Source organism: Littorina saxatilis, linkage group LG7 (assembly GCF_037325665.1).
Source record: "Littorina saxatilis isolate snail1 linkage group LG7, US_GU_Lsax_2.0, whole genome shotgun sequence".
NCBI classification, from domain to species: domain Eukaryota; kingdom Metazoa; phylum Mollusca; class Gastropoda; order Littorinimorpha; family Littorinidae; genus Littorina; species Littorina saxatilis.
This window is the reverse complement of record NC_090251.1, coordinates 19,682,192-19,704,228: the sequence shown is the minus strand read 5'-3', so window position 1 is coordinate 19,704,228 and position 22,037 is coordinate 19,682,192. Positions and strand designations below refer to the sequence as shown.

Genomic DNA, 22,037 nt, shown 5'->3' with positions numbered 1-22,037 from the left:
AAATCTATCTGTTTCAGATCAGTGCCGGCAAGGCCAATGTTTACAAAAAATAAACAAGGTTTGATCATTGTTCACTTACTTTTCTGCGGCATAGGGTCTCGTTCTGCTCTCAGGATGACGGTCACCACAGAATCTGCATACATGTCAGTCACTGGGTTGGACACCCACTGGAGAACAAACGTTTCCTTATTAACCCTTTCACTGCCTGTCAACTGACTTCCTCGCTAATTTGTTTTTATGGGCAACAACCCGTTCAGTAAACAAAGAAGAAAAATTACACACAAAAAACTAATGTGTGCATGTGTATTCATTTGTACATCAAGGGGACATTGTAAGTTGTCAATTCAAGTAAATACAAGCCATGCTCAATACTCGACTGGCAAATAACTACCAACATAACTGGAGGGGTTGTGATGATATTATCGACAAAGCATGTCTGTGTGTTTGTGTGTCTGTGAGTCACCTATTTTCATGTCTTTGTGCCCAGATTCGATTGTACTTTTGTGTGTTCAATGGATCCAATGAATCATGCATGTCCCTTTTGTCAATAGCCGTTGAGAAAGTTTTACCTCTACAAGAACCATGCGAGGCTGCACAGTGACGGTGACAGAGCCAAAGACTTGCAGAACAACATTTCCACCAACGCTGCTTTGCGTGACGTCCCCAGCCAGTTGCGACAGGTAGAAAGTCAGCAACTGCACGGTGCCAGAGTAGGCCATACTCAGTCGCTGGGTCACCGTGCTCATGGCAAGATCAGTGTAACCTGAGGAAAATGAACAAGGTGTGTCAAGCTGTGCTCATGGCTATATCGAGACAGATACAAACTTATTTCCTACAGGTTTGGTCATTAAAATTCTCAACATTTCAATTAAAATTACAATTTTAGTAATCGACCCAAAAATGATTTCATCTTATTACATTTAGTCAAGTTTTGATTAAATGTTTTAACATAGACGGGAAATTGAGACGAGGGTGGTGGTGTGGTGGTGTATGTGTGTCTGTGTGTGTAGAGCGATTCAGAGAAAACTACTTGACCAATTTTCATGAAACTTCACGGAACTGTCATGCCCTCATTTTTTGACCAAATTGATTGACATTTTGGCCAAGCAATCTTCAACAAAGGCAGGATTTAGGTATTGCATTTCAGCTCGGAGGGTTAACAATTAATTAATGAGTTTGGTCATTAAAAATCAGAAAATCTTAATTAAGTTTTTTTTTTTTAAATCGGTCTTAAAATAATGTTGTCTTATTCTGCATTATTTCCTGATTCAAAAAACATATAAATATGTTATATTCGGATTATAAAAAAGCTCAGAAAATTAAAAATATGAAAATTATAATTTCAGAAATCGATTTAAAAACAATTTCATCTTATTACTTGTCCTTTTCTTATTCCAAAAACATGTAGATATTCTATATTTGGATAAAAAACAAGCTCAGAGAGTTAAAAAGAATACAGATACAGAACAGCGCGCTATCCTGCTAAGCGCAATACTGGCATGTCAATTTCACTGCCTTTTCCACGTGCGGGCAATTGACGATATGTTGTAGGGTCTAGGTAAAAAAAATGCAGTGCGTTCAGTTTCATACTGTGAGTTCAACCGGTTGACTAAATGTAGTAATTTCGCCTTACGCGACTTGTAATTTCGCCTTACGCGACTTGTTCTTTATCATTTCCTAATTCAAAAAACATACAAATATGTTTTGTTTGGATTATAAACAAGCTCATAAAGATAAAAAGAATAAAGAAAAGTGTGCTTTCGATCCTGTGAAGCGCAATAATCACTATTGCGCTATCCTGGCATGTCAATTTCTGTATGTTATTCACGCCGCAGGGAAATAGATGAAGCTATATGGTCTTGGTGAAAAAAATGCAGTGTGATCAATTTTATTGCGAGTTCGATTGATTGACTAAATGTAGTAATTTTGCTTTATGCGACTTGTTTTTCAATTCAATTTGAAGCAGCATCTGTACCTCTGTAGGAGAGCAAAAAGCCTGCTTTTAAATATATCAAATTAATACACGGGTGGGTCTGAGGAGGTGGTAGGGCCCAAGGGCATCAGATTAGGAACCGAAAACAGTTGCCCTTTAGTCTATTGATCAACACACCCATATCCAGCAGCTAGCAAAACTCACCACATATCAAACCCATTCACTGGTAATGCCAGACAACCAAGTTACACAAGCAATGTATCGACGATAAAGAAGAGACAGATGCGTGACTCACTGTGCAAGTCTTTAGGAGTCATGAGATGAAAGTTGAAGTTGCGCTTCACCAGGATGCCAGAAAGTTTGTGTCCTTGTGCTGGGGGCTGTGCGGCAAGCTCTCCCACCACCTGGCAAACAAAGACATACAGTCTTCACACTACAACATGGGCAAACAAACACAGTTTCAAGCACAACAAAACGAATGAACTTTTTTGGTCTAGTCTTTTGTCAACTCTTTCCTCGTTGTAGCCAGTCACTCACCTCATAAAACAACCAGTAATTGAGTAAGTGTTTTCACAACTTCAATTTTCATAATAAAAATCAGGGCCTAGCATTGGAAAAAGTGAGTTCAGCTTACAAAGGCGGGGGGTCTGGGGGCCGCAGGAGGCCCCCAGTGGGGTCCAGGGGCAAAGTCCCTGGTGGGGGTTTGAAGATTTGAAGATTTTTTTGAGTTTTTTTTGCCTAAAATTTGATTTTTTTTTGGATTTGTTTTTACCTAAAATGACCCTAACCCACCCCCCCCCCCCCCCCCCCAAAGAAGATTGAGCAACTAAATTATGCCACAGTCCATTGTCCGTATCGGCACATTACTTCTTCTGACTTGCCTTCCGCCTTCGGAACGAAATCCAGCCATTCCCACTTCCAGGAATACCTGGATTCTTTGTCACTGAATGACTGACCACGTTCAACAATGTCGCTTCGAGACATTATTTCAAGTCTAGAGCCACAAAACACCGGCACAAAGCATGCTCGCGCGATTGCCAGAGGAAGTGCGTGCTCAAGCAAACTGTCAAACTGATTGAGAATTGAACCGAACGGCGCACAAAACGAAAGCTGGGACTGTTTGGGTTTACCATTTGGGAATAACAGGTTTTTGCATTTCGGCGTACACCAAATCGAGTTCCGCGTACTGGAGATGTTATTTCGGCGTAAAGTACGCCGAACGGCTTACAATGCTAGGCCCTGAAAAATCAAATCTGCCTGTCAAGGAACATAATTATGGGCTTGCTGCTGTGGCACATGATGTTCTTACCTTAGCCATCTTTTCTCCCCGGAAGTGCAACTCCACAGCACTGGTGTTGCGAGGATTGTGAACCTCCATCTTGTATTCGCTGTCATCCTCGTACTCTCGAATCAGCGCCGCTTTTAAGCGAGCCATTTCATTAGCCTCTCCATGCACCAAAACCTAGCACAATCCTTCATGTTTTACAAAATCAATACACACATGCAATCTTAATAATAAAAATACATACAACACTTCTACCTCAAAAGGCTAGCCTCATGTATGGATAAAGCTGTCAAGGCATAATGAATACTTAAAGCACAAGAAAACTGAGATATAAAGAAAATTGTAATAATAATAATAATAATAATAATTGTCAGTAAGTACTGGTGTCACATGACTGATGTGAACCAGTTGATTGGCTAATGGCGATGCGCTTAAATCTGTTAGCGCACTCTTGGAGTGCGCTAACTTTTCCACAGAGCGTATTCTTACGCCCTTTGCCAAAGCGAGACTGTACTCTCACCCTCAGAATTAATTCATGACATGTAGCTTATATTCTCCACTTTACCAAAAAATAACCATAAATTTTCTGCGGCTCAAAGCAGAAGTGTTTTTTTTCTGACAGATCGCAGGCGCCTGTGCCACAGTGAATCCCACTGATCTAAAAATAGAAGCGGCTGTGTCTCTTCCACAATGGTCTCTTCTCGTTTTGACTTGCAATTCTTCTCATATGCCGTGTTAGTGGCATGTAGCTTATTAACCACATTACCAAATGATGAGTTAGTATAAAATTCCCAGCGGCAAACACAAAACACAAGTGTTATTCCAATAACGTACCAGCTAGACTCTGTTATAGTAGACTACACTGAAATACGACTGCAATGAATGGTTTCGGAATTATTATTTCAAGGCAGCCTGCCTCATGCGTGCAGACGAGCAAATTTTGTTTTTAAAATGAGACTGCAGTGCAGTGGTTCGATTGCCCTAGCCGCCTAGCAGACGACATAATCCCCGCAGCAAATTAACATGTTGGGCGAATGTGAACAAACAAACGATGGGGATATAATACGTGTAGAGTTCAGAGCATTCTTACCGTTCATATATAGTACCAGACTCACCGATGAGTGAAGATACAACACGAGAAACATACCACATTTACTTTGAAAATGTGCTACCCGTGGCCATGGAGTCAATTCAAGGGGCAACACTCTGCACAGTCAATCTGTCGAAGCTCGATGAAGGTTTTGAATCGCAAATAACTAAGAGCACGTACAGTCCTTTCTCCGAGTTTAAATGAGGTCTGTATGAAAGATCATCACTTTTTAGCTTAACGCTACTCTGGAATTTACCAACAGAAATTAAAGTTTGCGTGTGACGAAAGCACGACACACTTGAGACAGCCCACACAAAAGTAGATCTGACACAAACCTGACCACACAGTTACGCCTATCCAAATGCGCGTAGCAAAATATGCGTTTTGAATCTTCTTTTTTCTCTGGCGGTACTGACAATATCGTTATTGAAACAATCCCAGTGCAATAAGGGATTTATAGAGCAAATCTCGAAAATAATTATTGAACTCAGCGCTATGCGCTTCGTTCAATAATGAATTTTGTCGATTTGCTCTATAAATCCCTTAGTGCACTGGGATGTCTCAATAACTTAAATAATCGAAAATTTCAATAATAAATTTTCATTTGATTAACATACTTACCCAATTCTCATAAATGCATTGACTTCAATCTCACATGCTAGATGTCGAAACACTACTCAAATTACCTGCCCTTGAAAGGGTGGTAACCAAGCTAAACAAGAAGAGCAAACGCTCGATCGAGTCACTTTCGCAGTTCTGAATATTATATGAGGCATCAGATGGACAGGAAGAAATTGCTATTCACAACACAATGAGTCACGTTCACATAAAATTTGAGCCCGGTCACTTTTATAGTTTCCGAGAAAAGCCCAACGTTAAGTTGTGTGTTGCCGAACAGAAAAGGCTAGTTATCTCCCTTGTTTTTCTGATAACGTTCGTAAAAGGCTACAGATGTAAATACTTTGATGTAAAGAATAATCCTACAAAGTTTCAATCACATCCGATGAACTTTGTCAAAGATATAAAATGTCTAATTTTTCCTTTGACGCTGACCTGTGACCTTGAAAAAGGTCAAAGGTCAACGAAACCATCGTTAAAGTGTAGAGGTCATTGGAGGTCACGACTAAACAAAATATGAGCCCGATCGCTTTGATAGTTTCCGAGAAAAGTCCAACGTTAAGGTGGTGTCTACGGACGGCCGGCCGGACGGCCGGCCGGCCGGACAGACTAACACTGACCGATTACATAGTCACTTTTTCTCAAGTGACTCAAAAACAGATGCCATACCCGTTGCTATGCCCTGAACCCACTTGGTTACCCATAACCCCCCGGGCACCACGCGAGCGCCGGCATCCGGAATAATCATTCGAGACTTCTCAAAAACGCGTAGGAAATTAAGTAGCGGGGATGGATGGGAGGGTATTAACTATGAGAATTGGGTAAGTATATTAATCAAATGAACATTTATTATTGAAATTTTCTATTAAATTACATATTCTTACCACAATTCTCATAAATGCAGATTGCTCCTAAAGGAGGAGGGACTTAATTATGTCCCTGAAAGAACCTGTCCTGCAGAAACTAACGAGGGCAAAGAAAAGGCCTCATCAAGTCAAGAGCAGGAGATGTCCAGGAGGTAAAAATTAATGGCAAAACTGGATGGCAAAACTTCGCCTAACCGACTGGAATGCCACACACAGAGAGAAGAACCCCCCCAGCTCTGGACTCCTGAACCCCTATAAAGGACAGAGAGAGGACTGTGTTCAATAGGCCACCACTCATAGGACTGTCCTATGAAAGTAGCAACACCTCTTGTGAGAGTCAATTAAGAGAAGTCTCTTTCACCCAAAGTGTAAAGAGATAAGAACATGAGCTTGAAGGCTCTTAGTTCCAATTGACTTAGCGCAAGTTAGAAAGGATTTTAAAACTCTAACCAGACAGTTAGAAAATCCAAATCGCCCGGAGCAAGAATCCTCCCGAGAGGAGGGAATCAAATACCAGAGGAGATTGACCAGGTTTCTGATTCAGGGAAAGCGCACAGCGCTTTTAGTTATGCGCTATAGAAATCTCCTTAATAAATAAATAAATAAAATCTGGCCGAAAAGCCGTGAAAAACGGAATTAATATGTTCCAAGGCTACATCCTCCGGTAACCCCAATAGCGCATGGGTCTCACTGCCCTTCAGGGCTGAGGCCCAGAGTAAGAGGAACAAAGTCCTACTCGTTAAGTCTAGCAAACGAGCCGAGAGTAAGGGCTCAAAATGCCAAAGAACGCAACCATTCCAAAACTAGAAACAAATCCCAAAAAGGAACAGGGGTACGCCTCTAAACCTCTTAAAACAAGGTCCTTTGATCATGCCCGCGAAAGCGCCATGAACATCGATAGAGAGGCCTATTTGTTTCAAATTAGCTGAGATAGAGGCCAAGCTGCCCCGAGCCGATAACATGGGTGGGAGCCGAAAATATTGCCAGGACTGAACATTTTGGAAGACCGGGGTCCAGGGGCCGCCAAGGCTCCGGCGGGGTGCAGGGGCAGCGCCCTTGCTGGGGGGCTGCCCCCCAGCCGAAAATGAATTTTAGCATTTTAGGGAGGGTTTAGGTGGCCTTTCCTGACTTTAAATTTTAGAACAAACAAGCTTTTTGGAGATGCATAATATATACATCTTGTAAACTTGAAGGTTTTTGTAAGTGACCAGCTGAAAATTCATTTTAGCATTTCATGAGGGGGCTATTTGAGCCTCTGCTGGCTTTAAAACTGATAACAGCAAACAAACAACAACAAATAGGGGAGGGGGGTGGAGAATGCACAAAATCAAGAACCTCTATACTTGAAGATGTTTGGTTGTATCACTCTTGCTAGGGGGTCTACAAAAACAAGTGGTAAACACATTTCAAGAGGTTTTTTTAGAAGCCCCTATACAGTCAAGGGAAAACCAGTGCCTGGCCTGTCTAAAAAACCCTCCGCGAGAGGGATTTTGCAGCAAGCGAGAGTGAAGATAAAGAGGGAAAATTTTTCTCTGCGCGTGAGCCAGCTAGCAGGATGTCTCAGGACTGTATAAGCTTAAACAAAATCTTAAAATTGGAGATGCACAAAAGTAAAAAAAATCTTGTTAACTTGAGGGTATTTGTAACTAACCAGCTGAAAGTGAATTTTTAGCAATTCACGAGTTGCTATTTGAGCTTCTCCTGGCTTTAAAACTGAAAACAGCACACAATTTTTTTTTATGGGGGGGGGGGGGGGGGGGGGGGCGGATGAATGCACAAAATCAAAAACCTCTATACTTCTATACTTGAAGGTGTTTGGTTGCATCAATCTTGCTAGGGGGGTCTACAAAAACAAGTGGTAAACAAATTTCAAGAAGGGTTTTAGAAGCGGCTTAAACAAAAACTTTAAATTGGAGATGCACATAATTAACAATTTTTGTAAACTTGAAGGTATTTCATTTTATCACCTAGTTTTGTCTTTGTTTAAAACAAATGTTTACTGCATTAAAGGAAAATCGCCATGCAAACAAAGCATAATAACAGTCACCTCCCTTGTACTACACATTTTTACTTGTAGCTTATGATTTTATAACTGCAGGTGGTATATTCTCAAATAATTGTTGAACCATAGCTTGAACCAAATGAGAAACAAGTTTCAAGTTAGTTTGTTTCAATTAAACACCTTTAAAAGGGCTAACTGCACAGGTTATAAAAGAAGAAGGTTTAGACAAAAACAGAAACCGCCAGAGTTATATCCCTTGCTAATTCTATACACAGTCTTCTGATGCTGCTTTTCAATTCATCATTTCAGGAGTTATATTCAAACATTATTGTTGAATCATAGCTTGAATTAAAAGAGAAATATGTTTAAATTAACTGTGTTTCACTTGCAAGCTTTCTAAAGGACTCAATGTATCAGAAGGTAAATACCATTGGTTCACAGATCAGGAATGCAATTTTTTTCTACCACACCACTGAAGGTCTCTGAATCCCTGCAAGAGGGGTATATAAACTAATAAAGTTGTGGGTGAGCAGAGTTTTCAAATAGATAGCAACTAAGATGCCACATTCGCCAGGATGACATGTCATTGCTGGTCCCCACATGTCCCTGGTGAAAGGTAGTTGACCTGTTCACAGAACGGAGTGTACAGCAGCTGCCAGGAATTAACAAAATAAGGTATAAAAAATAAATTAAAAAATGCCATTCTTCCTGGGACTTAACCACCTGGATTCTTCTTCTTCTTGTCGTTCGGGCGAAACGTGCTGTCCTCTCCAAGTCCTCTTTGGGGCCGTATAGCTTCTTTTGTAGCGCTGTCTCCTCTGGCCAGGTGGTGTCCCTCAGAGCACTGTGGTATGGACAAGCCTGCAGGATGTGCTCTGCTGTCTGATTCTTGCCACACGGACATAGGGGGGGAGGGAACTAGATTCAGCTTTGAACCACCTGGATTGAGAGCAGGGCGCTAAGGAGTTGCTCTATACACCAATTGGCCAAGAAGGCCAATGAGGGGCATACACAGAGAAAGTGGAGAACCTATGTGCTTCATGCACCCAGACCAGAGTCATAACCCACGATCTGTAACACAAACAGCACAAACTCCAGCCCTGTATGCAGAAGGTCCAACCCGTGTGCAAGCCCTGAGAGGGCCTGCTGAGCGAGTCGGCCCAATATAGAGACGGCCGGGGGAGATATTTCCCTGAGATATTGATTTGGAGTGAAAGGCACCAACTCAGAATCCCGTAAACTCTGTCTGACAGGGAGCGAGAACTTGCTCCTCCCCGCTTGTCCACATAGACAGCAACAGAAGTATTGTCCGTATGCAACCGGACATGCCTGCATATAGCCAAAGAGAAAGGCTAGTAGACTGAGAGCTACTGCTCCTAACTCCAGGCAATTGAGATGCCAAAGGAGTTGAGTCTACGTCCACAGCCCCAAGACCGTGATTGCCAATGTAGGCTCCCCATCCGGACAGAGACGCATCCAAGAAGTGGTCTAAGTCCGGAGGGGGCAAAGCTAGGGTAACGCCCTAGAGGGAACAGCATGGCCACCGATTCTATCTGCCAGAGGATCGAGGCTAAGGCCTCGCAGAGGTCTGCTGCCATGCCAGCCTGGCAGTGATAAGAGCCTAAAAAGACACTCTTTCCTCTCCTGTGAAGGACGAACCTTCCAAGAGAAAGTGTCGAACGACATGCCCAGGTAGAAAAAACTATGGGAATGGGGACAGCTCGGATTTTGCCTGGTTTACTGAGAAACCCAGGAAAAGAGCCTGGTTCAACACGATCTGAATGTGCAACTGGCAAGCTGATGACTCTGATACAAGATCAACCAGCCACCAAGCTACGCCCTGAGACGAATACCTCTCTGTCTAATCAGAACACCCAACTGACTGCCCACCATGATAAAAATCCATGGAGACAGTCTGAAGGGCCGAGCCCTGAACTGAAAACGCCTGGTGCCTCCAGCAGAAACGGAGCCACTTCCTGTCTGCAGGATGCCTTATGCATCCTGTAGGCTCGTGTGAGAGCACAGAGGAAAATCTCAGCAAAAGCTGAAAACTCCAAACCATGCCATCCCACCTTCTCCAGAGAGGAGAGGAAGGAGTCACTGAATGGAAACCCCACTTTGTGACCGGGAGAGCATTAATGCGCTGCTACTTGACCTTGAAAGAAGGGTAAGACTGAGGCTTCCGAGTTAGGGTATAACAAAAAACCCAAACAATGCCTGTCCCTTCCTTCCCGGCAGACAGCCTTCTATTTCTTACTTGTTACTTTCGGGCTACAACGAACCTTTCGAACTCATTTGCATAACGAACCCCTCTTATAACAAACACGTTTTCATCGCCCCAGAGCCGTTTTGTCTCTAAAAGTCACAAGGCTACAACGAACTGATGTCAATAATTGTCTCCAAAGACAAAAATACACAAACACAAGTGCACATCGCGTGATGAGCGAACTCTGAACAAACAGCGGGAGGTGCACGGAACAGCCACCGCCGCTGTGTTTTCACTATTCCAATCAGCTGCTAAGCTATGACTGTGCTCTAAAAAGTCGCAAGGCTACAACGCTGCGTGTGAGGCGAGATCAAAGGCAGGTCCATTGTGATAGCTGGGTGGCCTTGTTTAGAGACACTGACCTTCTTCCCAGGGGTCATTGACCCAGTTTTAGCTATGAGAGGTGGTTCCCCTTTCATATGAGAGGAAACACTTCTTGCACCCGGGTCAGTGACCCAGTTTAACCTATGGGGGCGGTCTCTTTGATGTCTTGAGAGGAAACTTGGCCAGGGTAGTACATGCACCATGAAATCGGAGATTGATCAGAATGTACATGTACATGCTTTTACACGACTTTTTAAATTTTACTTCTAAAATTGTGACAGTAAAGTGAACATTTGAACTATGCCTCTATGGATTATATTATGAAGCTGTTGAAAACATGCAGAGATTGTACTCTCCAAGGAAAGATCGATGGGACGATCATTTGAAGGTGAGTGGGAAAACGTGTCTTAAGGCCATTTAGGGTTGAAAACTCTACAGCGAATTACTGATATGACGAACTAAAATGTATCTCCCTTGAGATTCGTTGTACCCGGACTCCACTGTATCTTCTTCTGCACTAAAAATGAGAACGAAGTATCCCGAACCTAGAAACCAGCCACTGGCTAGCAGAAGTAGGAGCGGGACCATGTGCATGAAGCAGTGGGAAAGGTGTAGGCTGGAGACCACTACCCTGAGGTGCGGGTCAAGCCGAAAGCTGCAACATGAGGTAGGCAATCACAGGAGACCCAACAAATCAAAAAGATTGCGAGTCAGCCCGCGTAGACCTAAGGTCATCCGCGACAGAGGGGGGAAGAGAGACACCATGCTCTGAATCTTCCACCCCTTCCAGGAAATATTAAGCTGCCCCAACAGCCGCTTTTGAATAGCGAGCCTACCAGCAGTAGGCAGCGCTACCACTCTTCCTCCTGCACAACGGTGTCCTAATCCCCACCCGCCGCTGCGTCAAAACACCAAGGCGAGGAGAAGGGGGAGGCAGCGCACTAAAACTCCAATTGATATGCATGCCAAGAGTGCAAGTGAAAGCGAGCTTTGTCTGCCCAACAAACCACACCGCTAACCTGCCCCGAGGGGGGAGAGGGGTGGGTATTTGGTACAGCGCCCTGCCGAGAAGGAGGGCGAACTGGGATACGAGACAAAACCGAGACCGGTCAGTCAAGCCCGCCCGCTGTGAGCTTTTCTTTGTTATACCAGACAAAGCCGAGAGCGGACAGCCAAGCCCGCCCGCTGTGAGCTTTCCCTTTAGTTAGAGAAGCGTCCGAGTAGAAAGAAGAGGTCTGACAGATCAAGCCTACCCATCTCCTCCGGAGAGGGGAGAGAAGAATCAGAGTCGACCTCCCTCTTTTGCTGAGGGTTATTTGGGCAACTAGGCAACAAACTCCGACAGAATCGGGAACGTTGCCCTTGGCAAAGCCAAAGTCTGAATAAAATTCCTAGACTTGACGCTCCAGTCCACCTTCTTCTGCACCAATGGAGAAAAAGAAGTGGTCTGGGCACTTGAAGCCAGCCACGGGCTTAGCAGAAGGAGGCGCTGGACCATGCGCATGCAACAGCGGCAAAGGAGTAGGTGAAAGACCGCTCCCCTGCCTAGCCAAAAGTTGTGACATGTGGTAAGCCACGGCGGGAAACTCTACAAATCGAAAAGATTGTGAGTCCACCCGCTAAGGCCGAAAGTCATTCGCAGCAGAGGGGGAATCCACCACCCCCTCCGGGAAATAAACCGCTGTCACATAAGCCGCTTTCCTCATAGCCTGCCTAAACACAATAGGCAAAGCTACACACTCTTCCCGTCTTCCTCAGAAGAATCGGAGTCCCCACCATCCATTGTGTCACCGCACAAAGGAGGGGAGACTGGGGAATGAAAAGCGTGCTCCGCCCCACTTGCCAACCACCACCACTCCCCACCATCCATTGTGTCACCGCACAAAGGAGGGGAGACTGGGGAATGAAAAGCGTGCTCCGCCCCACTTGCCAACCACCACCACTCCCCAGCCCCAAAGGGGAAGAGGAGTAGACAGCCGGCACAGCACCCTGCCGAGAAGGAGGGTGGACGGGGGCACTGAACAAAGCCGAGACAGGCCCATTGTTCCCCAACCCCTGTGCAGGAGGCTGGCCCCAGTCAACAAAACCAGTCTGACTAGTTTGAGCCACCCCGCCACCCACGTGGGGAGGGAGGTGGCCCGTCACAGCAGAAAAACGACCCCCGAGAAGGGTAAGACGGAGTGAGAGACGAGACCGAACACGGCCGCCCCCACCCTTCCACTTGCTGGAGTCCTGAAGCCCCACCGCCCACCCACCCCGAGGGGGGAGGGGGGTGGTTGCCGGGCGAGGACAATAGCGGCATAGACTGGGAAGACAGTCCAACAGCGCCCACCCGATCCCGCCCAGAGGGCGGGAAAGGGTGGGCAGCCGCCACAGCTCCCACCCGATCCTGCCCGGAGGGAGGGAAAGGGTAGGCCACTGACACAGCCCCCTGCCCCCATTGAGGCAGAGTGGGAACAAGCCCAGGCTGAAATCTTGTAGCCCCACCACCCACCCCGAGGGGGGGGGGGGGGGGTGGTTGCCGGCTGAGGACAATAGCGGTTATAGACTGAGAAGACAGTCCAACAGCGCCCACCTGATCCTGCCCGGAGGGCGGGAAAGGGTGGGCCACTGACACAGCCCCTTGCCCCCATTGAGGCAGAGTGGGAACAAGCCCAGGCTGTGACTTACCGTGCCCCCCCACTCCCCCTTCCAAACAGTAAGGGGGCTGCATGCCTGACTCAGCTGTGCTAAAAGCAAGGAGAGCGGGCAGAGACAGGCGGGGAGCAGGCCCCCTCTCCCTACGGAGAGAGTGCTCGTGAACAACCCAGTACTACCAGAGGCAGAAAGGGCTGAACCGAACTGGCCATTTGCACCAGACCACGGTGCGAAGCAGCAATCCCCCCCCCCCATCCCCCAACGCACTGAGAAATACCGGAGGTAATCAGAGTGGTCAGAGGCAGGCAGGGAGCAGGCCCCCCCCCCCCCCCCCCCCCCCCCTCCTGAAAGGAGAGGGTGCTCGTGAACAACCCAGAGCCACCAGAGGCAAAAAAGGGCTGAACAGAACTGGCTATTTGCACCAGACCACGATGCGAAGCTGCCAAGGAGTACGCCGCCACAGTGGGCGGGCCGATCGTACCTGAAACAGCTGAGAAATAAACACATATTTCATCATTAAGTCCCCCGAAAATGGAAGACACTGACTGGTTCTCCTTAAGAGGAGAGGCGGAATGGGAAGAAAAAACGAAACCTTATCCACACGAATAGCTACTACAAAAGAAGTACTACTCGAAGGGTCGACGACCCGCACAGAGGTTTCTAAATAGGGCTAGCAGCCTTATTCACTTCCTGCCTCACACTAAGTTACTGCTTGCTATCGGCCATCTTGTAAATGGCCGAAAAACGTAGTCCACCAGAAAAGTAAATTTCTGAAGCGGCTGTAAACAAGCAGCTAACCAACAACAATTCAATTCAATAAAAAGGCGGGGATATAGCTCAGTTGGTAGCGCGCTGGATTTGTATTCAGTTGGCCGCTGTCAGCGTGAGTTCGATCCCAGGTTCGGCGGAAATTTATTTCACAGTCAACTTTGTGTGCAGACTCTCTTCGGTGTCCGAACCTCCCCCCGTGTACACTACATTGGGTGTGCACGTTAAAGATCCCACGATTGACAAAAGGGTCTTTCCTGGCAAAATTGCTCAGGCACAGTTAATAATTGTCTACCTATACCCGTGTGACTTGGAATAATAGGCCGTGAAAGGTAAATATGCGCCGAAATGGCTGCAATCTACTGGCCGTATAAAATTTCATCTCACACGGCATCACTGCAGAGCGCCTAGAACTGTACCCACGGAATATGCGCGATATAAGACTCATTGATTGATTGATTGAGGTCTCACCAAAAGAAAGGCGAACAGGTAAAGGCCCCCCCAAGCCCGTATCGTCACAAAGACGAGGGCTAGGGAAAGCCAAGTGAGCAGTCGAATTCCGCACGTCTGACGTGTGTCGTCGAAAGTCGAAAATGATGCCGGCGCTCACGTGGTGCGCGGGGGGTTATGGGTAACCAAGTGGGTTCAGGGCATAGCAACGGCTATGGCGTCTGTTTTTTAGCTTGGTTACTACCCTTTCAAGGGCAGGTAATTTGAGTAGTGTTTCGACATCTAGCATGTGAGATTGAAGTCAATGCATTTATGAGAATTGCGGTAAGAATATGTAATTTAATGAAAGTTTATATACAGCGTGAATCACAGAATAATGCTGTGCTCTCCACCCGGTACAATATTAAATTGTGAAGAACAATACACAATCTGAGCACTAAATAACATAAATTCCAACATAACAAGAAAACAGTCAAATAACATTTCTACCACACAACATCTATGTTAAAGCACAAAAGCATGGGTATTACTGGGAAAAATAAAAAAACCTGAAAGGCAGGGGTCCAGGGGCCGCTGAGGCCCCGGCGGGGCACAGGGGCAGCGCCCCGTTGGGGGGTTCAGGGGGCGTTGCCCCCCTGAAGCTGAAGCAAATTTGCCAAAATGAAAGCATATAGTGGCCATTTCCAGCATTCTCACAGTCAGAAACCATACAAGAAGAAAAGAAGCAGAAACAAAAAAAGTCCACAAAAATAATACAAATGGGATACTTTACTGTCCCAATCAACCAAGCAAAATCACCGTCAATAATTCAAAAAAAATTCTAGAGCATTCGAAAAATGTCTGACAAGAAACAAGGCATCCCGCGTTTTCTTGAGTTCAGTGGCATTATCAAAGCCACACACAAACACTGCTTCTGATCTGAGTCCTATAATGTATCCATGCGAGGCTTCCTCACCATCACCGTTTTTTTCCAACAACCATTCCCACCTCCACTTGTTTGTAACACCTTCCTCTAGTTTTTCAAGTTTAGAAGGATCGACATCATCACTGATGCAAGGCATTTTGATCGAGCAAAATGCTCAAGTTTGAAAGAAAGTTTCTGGACACCGACGAAACCAAATCATAATAAGCAAGATGGCGGCAAATCCAAGGGAGCGAACCGAGAAAGCACGCGAACCGGTGTCAAAAGTCGGATGGGAACCGCTGCTCGTTATTTCAACTTAGCGAAACGAAGCTTTTTTTTTTTTTTTTTGAAAAACGGGAAAACCGGAATTTTCGGCTTCAGATTTTTTCAAAAACCGGAAATCCGGCAAAAGCCGGAAGAGTAACACCCATGCAAAAGGTAAATAATACCATTTCAGCATAATATGATCTTTATAAATGCCATGTAACACACACAACCAAAAAACACTTGAAACATTCCTTTCAAAAAACACATGGAAAAATCTATTTTCAAACACACACACACATTGATGTACTAATCATTAAATAACAAGATGAAAGGTATATGGGTTGTTCTCTGGAGCTGGGTACAAAACTGTGATATAGAAGTCAAAAACTGAACTAACTTCAAATTCATCAACAATGTGTTCATATGATTTTTGAGCATAAAAATGTATAAATAATGCTATTTCGTGAACTTTAAAAAAAATCTTACCATTAGCCTCTCGATTTGACATATTTGCCCAAATTACGAATGCACAAAATGTTATTTTTGTCAGTAAAAATATTGTTTAATAGCTTTAACATTCAGACACACATAAAGAAGCGTAGTAACAAACAAAACTGTCAAACTTATTATTTCAATCCAATGACCCTCTGTGGTACCCAACTCCAGAGAACAACCCACATGTGAAACGACAGGTAAGTATGAGAGAAAGAGAGAGAGAGAGAGAGAGAGAGAGAGAGAGAGAGAGAGAGAGAGAGAGAGAGAGAGAGAGAGAGAGAGAGAATTAATGATCTTTATTACTCAAGGATAAAGATTTTGGGCTGATGTCTAGTCTTATAATCTGTCCCTGCTAAAGCTAAGACATTAAACTGGAGACAACCAAACCAATAAGCAATTGCAAACAGACACAAACAAAAGCTAAAGATGTCTACACCAACTATACAATATTACTAAGTACTACCTTACCTATACGGTAGTATGACGGCATCTCCTTGCCAGAGATCAGACCCAAAACACATTCAGATAACTTCCTGTCATTTATCTAATCATTTGTTTGTCTGTTCACTATGAAGATGATGTACTTTTGAATGTCTTGTTTTGTAAAAAATACTTTCCTTTCTTGTTTTGTTTTGATTCTACCTTACAGATATAAAGTGGAACTCCCCCTTTTAAGAACCCCAAACATCTGGCAAAATCAGGTCTGAAAAAGGAGGGAGTCTTTTTATGGGGGTACTCAAAAACACAACATTAAAAATGACATATTAAGCAAGGACACACCAAACAAAAACCAAACAAAACACAGGCGAAGGTGGTCAGTTATGCAACTTTATGACCGAGCCGGGGGAAGCCACCCCGTAGTATATTCTTTTGTTGTTGTTTGAAGCGCTCAGATCAAAGCCTCATTAAGAGGGTGTTACTGTTAGAATGTCGCTTTCCTCTTTCAGGTTGCGTGTTCAGCCGTGTGTGTATGTAAGATTGTGATATGTTTACTTGCTTGACCAATGATACGCGATGCCAGTCTTTTTAGCTAACTTCTGATTGGTGGCTTTGACCCCACCCATTTCTATGTACATCATACCGTGTGAGATTTTTGGCAGAACTGTCCGAAGAACTGCCCAGAACAGAACAAGAGAGAAGACGGACTTATTTTTACACTCTGTTTTCATAGACAGCATGATGTAGACTGCGAGGAAAGGAACAGGAATTAAAGAGAAATGTGAACCAAAAGTCATGTTTTTTTCTAGATCTGCATAAAGTGCTTTGTCTGTGCCAGTGACCTCTTGTCTATCATTCTCTACACGTGAAGTCCATGATGAATGCAAGTGTTGTACGTTCAGTGCAACATGGTGTTCCCCTTACTTCGGGGTCTACTACTACATTCACCTACCAACTACTTCAAACCACTACTTCGCCTTCTTCCACCCCATCACACTTGGATGATACACTGAATGTTAAGGTGTGTAGCTAATTTGCTCTCCTGACCTTTCATGTCACCGTGGCAAATCGTCACAGACTTAATTAAACATAGTCCTAACATCGATTCCACAGAACTTACCACATGAGGCGGCTTCAGTGCGCGCAGAAACTCGCTGGTTTGCTGATAATCAGCATGAGCAGAAAAGGAAATGTAGTCCACTGAACACTTGAGAGGCAGCTTCTGTCCTGTCATTGTTGTGATCTCACTGGGTTCTGACAAAATGTGCTGTATGGAATTGAAACAAAAATAACTGTGCTGAACCTGTTTAATTACTGTTGTGTGGTTAACAGTAAGAAAAACAGAAGAAACTTTGTTGATTTTTTTATAATTTATAATTTATAATTTTATAGCTCCAATTTATAATTTGCTTCTGACAAAATGCTAACAACAAAAGCTGTAGATCATGCATATGATTCAGATAAAGAGATGAATTTTGTCCCAAAACAGGACTTGCACCCTCAGAAGGACCTGAAGCTAATATTTCCTGCAATGAATCTGAATAGAATCCACAAATTGTTAGCGGCATACCTACTTCACATGTATGAAGTCGCCTTGTGGTGAGATATGTGCGCGTTATAAATTCTCATATTATTATTATTATTATGTATCACTGGCAGGAGTAACAACAGATTTGGTTTAGTTCCAAAATAGAGCTCCATTACCAGCAATACTCAGCTTTGCAACATAACTCTTCACTCTGTCCTTCCAAAGTACAGTGGAGTCCAGCTATAACGAACCTGGGTATAACGAAATCCCTCTTTTAACAAACTGCCATTGATTTCCCGGCAGACAGCCTTCTATTTCTTACTTGTTACTTTCCGGCTACATCGAACCTTTTGAACTCATTTGCATAACGAACCCCTCTTTTAACAAACACGTTTTCATCGCCCCGGAGCCGTTTTGTCTCTAAATGTCACAAGGCTACAACGAACTGATGTCAATAATTGTCTCCAAAGACAAAAATACACAAAAATACACAAACACAAGTGCACATCGCGTGATGAGCGAACTCTGAACAAACTAACAGCGGAAGGTGAACGGAACAGATCGAACCAAAACCGAAAGTTGTGGTGACGTCATGACATTTTGCGATGTACGTCAGCGAAGCTCGTGCACATGTGGTCTGTCTTGCTAAAAACAATGGCTGACGAACATGGTTTCGAAATCTGAAACTGTTTGTTTTCTCCGATCCGTGACCGAGTGACGCGATATAGAACCACGCGTTCGTTTGAATCAATACTCTCCTCAGGCAGTGAAGTCTCCTAAATTGCTCAACACTGTGGACAGTCCGGAGTGCAGTTATGTCCCGTGAATGAGCGAGTCAAAGTTTTATCGTGAAAACTGACGCTTTTCATGCACCTCCCGCTGTTAGTTTGCCTCTCTCTATGGATTATATTATGAAGCTGTTGAAAACATGCAGAGATTGTACTCTCCAAGGAAAGATCGATGGGACGATCATCTGAAGGTGATTGGGAAAACTTGTCTTGAGGCCATTTAGGGTTGAAAACTCTACAGCGAATTACTGATATAACGAAATAAAATGTATCTCCCTTGAGATTCGTTGTACCCGGACTCCACTGTATGTGCACATTTACAACACTGGGATTTCACATTGACACCATAACCCATGCCACTAGGTACCATCTCAGTTTTGCACCAGTATAGGAAACACCGGCTAAATTTGATGATTGTCTTTTACTTGTATACACTAAAAACAACAAGAAGAGAAAATAAATTTTTCTTCTTGAGTTTTTGTAAATGAATAACCATAATAATGTGAGTTATCGTACTTTCGGGCCTATAAGGCACAACTTTTTCTCTCAACTTTAACCCCTGCACCCTATTGACGGTATCGCCTTGTGTATGGCCGAAGAAGATTGCAGTTCCCACACTGCTATACAAAGAAACATAACACTCCCTCTCTTATGCATGTTTCTGCTACTATTACTCTGGCAGTTTCCTCTCAGACCTTTAAAGGAGTCAGTTTCATAGTTAAAACTCGGACATTGACCCTGGGCAAGAAGGTCAGTGACTGAAAAGCATGGGTCATTGACCCAAGGTCACAAGGCCAACCAGCTATTACAATGCACCTGCCTTTTTATCTCACTGCACATGGGGAGCAAATATTTCCACTCTGTAATCCTGCTTTGATGTGCCGATACACTGAAAATGCCTATTGTGTGGATTTTTCTCATTTTTACCTTAAAAATGGGGGTTGAGCCCTTTTATAACAAAGTTCCTTGTAGTCCAAAAAATACAGTTGGTGGAAACAATACCGTAGAGTTGGATGTCCACATATGCTCGACACATAATTAACCTTTCTGTCTACTTAACTTCAAGTGCCTTTATTCAAAGTGTGCCTCTTGTTAACTCATTGTCTCCCAGGTACGGATATATCCGTACCCACTCATTTGGCTCTATCTGACCAGGTACGGATATATTCGCTCAGACTGTTAGCTTCAGTCGCTTCCTGTATCATCAATCTAACGCCTGCATTCCAGCGTGTTGATACACAGTTTCTACACAGTTAATTCTGAGTGACCTGCTAAAGCACAGCTGGTCTCGGCTAAAAAAAACTAGAAAGTGTTAAAGCACTTTTCAAATTCAAAGAAAGACAACTCAAGGCATGAAGTCCATAATCTGTCTTTCCATTGACCAACTGGAGTTATGACTCGTTGTGACTCACCTTGGCCAGGGTGCCTTCCACACAGTAGCCAGCTATGATGCAGCCATTGCGTTTGTCCGTGCACCAGGCTTCAAACAGTTCCCTGGATAAGCCAGACTGCATCATTCCAGGACTAGCAAGCACCACTGAGGGACCAATGTCTTCAAACTGCTCCATGTTCTGAAAGAGAATTAGCAGCAGCGTCAGGGAATCTGGAGTATTTTTCACCGAAAATCATGCGATATGAATAGTGGATGTACTTAGAAGCAAATTCTATACTCTTGGTAAATTGCATAGAAAGCAGCAAAATGTTGACAGAAATTCCTTTTCATTTCATCAGGGAAATTGTTGTGAGATCAGTGCAAGAAGGCCCTCAGAGAGCTAAGTAAGTAAACTTGCTGGCGTGGAGGTGAAACAGGCCCAGGACAACAACAATTAATTCAAAAGGTTAGAACAAAAACTTAGATTGTCTGTCCTCTTCCCTGAGCACAATACAGTAAAAGACCAGTATAGGAAACACCGGCTAAATTTGATGATTGTCTTTTACTTGTATACACTAAAAACAACAAGAAGAGAAAATAAATTTTTCTTCTTGAGTTTTTGTAATCACTTAATAGTTTCTACATCTTTCTGCTTTACTGGCGAGTTACAATACTTTCTTCCCCAAAACATACCGCTGACTGTTAGGCAAATCAAAATTAATTCACTGCATGCTTGCAGCAACAATAAAACCAACTGGCATTTGATTCTGAAATGTCCATTTACAGGATAAACTACAGTGTAATAATAAGCAAAGATCTACTTTACACCTAATTCATAGTGCTGATTTTGAATAACAAAACCCCTTCAGCTAGCAGGGATGGTCAAATCTCAGAAATCTAACTCGCCAGCCTGAGGCAAGTAACCGCAAGAAAGCCACTAGCCCGTCAGAAATTTCACTAGCCCGTAACATACAACACACAAAATGTGTGACACAGTGATAGTATGAATGACTGTCACATTTTTTGTCACATGCAACATAGCGGTAATACGATTGACATCTGGGCGTTCAATAGTCTTCCACAGCTGGCTTTTTTACATTTGGTCAAGTTTTGACTAAATGTTTTAACATAGAGGGGGAATCGAGACGAGGGTCGTGGTGTATGTGTGTCTGTGTGTGTGTCTGTGCGTGTGTGTGTGTAGAGCGATTCAGAGTAAACTACTGGACCGATCTTTATGAAATTTTACATGATAGTTCCTGGGTATGATATCCCCAGACCTGTTTTTCATTTTTTCGATAAATGTCTTTTATGACGTCATATCCGGCTTTTTGTAAAAGTTGAGGCGGCACTGTCACACCTTCATTTTTCAATCAAATTGATTGAAAATTTGGCCAAGCAATCTTCGACGAAGGCCGGACTTCGGTATTGCATTTCAGCTTGGAGGCTTAAAAATTAATTAATGACTTTGGTCATTAAAAATCTGAAAATTGTAATTAAAATTTTTATAAAACGATCCAAAATTACTTTTATTTTATTCTTCATCATGTTCTGATTCCAAAAACATATAAATATGTTATATTCAGATTAAAAGCAAGCTCTGAAAATTAAAAATATAAAAATTATGATTAAAATTAAATTTCCGAAATCGTTTTAAAAACAATTTCATCTTATTCCTTGTCGGTTCCTGATTCCAAAAACAAACAGATATGATATGTTTGGATTAAAAACACGCTCAGAAAGTTAAAATGAAGAGAGGTACAGTAAAGCGTGCTATGCAGCACAGCGCAACCGCCACCGCGCTAAACAGGCTCGTCACTTTCACTGCCTTTTGCACTAGCGGCGGACTACGGTCATTGTGAAAAAATGCAGTGCGTTCAGTTTCATTCTGTGAGTTCCACAGCTTGACTAAATGTAGTAGTTTCGCCTTACGCGACTTGTTTTCTTTGGGGGGGGGTACTATTCTTCGCGCAAGTTGCAATCAAACTTTGAGCAAACTATGTTTCGTG

General features: G+C 43.7%; 1 protein-coding gene across 1 annotated transcript in view; it reads right to left on the bottom strand.

Annotated features, from left to right (window-relative positions):
- Window positions 1-22,037, bottom strand: part of LOC138970870 (cleavage and polyadenylation specificity factor subunit 3-like) — a 96,708-nt gene that overhangs the window by 17,513 nt on the left and 57,158 nt on the right. Inside the window, exons 9-14 of the mRNA XM_070343437.1 lie at window positions 20,072-20,230; window positions 17,464-17,610; window positions 3,243-3,395; window positions 2,229-2,337; window positions 570-763; window positions 80-167 (exon numbers count right to left, since the gene is read on the bottom strand). Of these exons, the coding sequence (XP_070199538.1) occupies window positions 80-167; window positions 570-763; window positions 2,229-2,337; window positions 3,243-3,395; window positions 17,464-17,610; window positions 20,072-20,230 (850 nt within the window). The remainder of the gene's footprint in view (window positions 1-79; window positions 168-569; window positions 764-2,228; window positions 2,338-3,242; window positions 3,396-17,463; window positions 17,611-20,071; window positions 20,231-22,037) is intronic.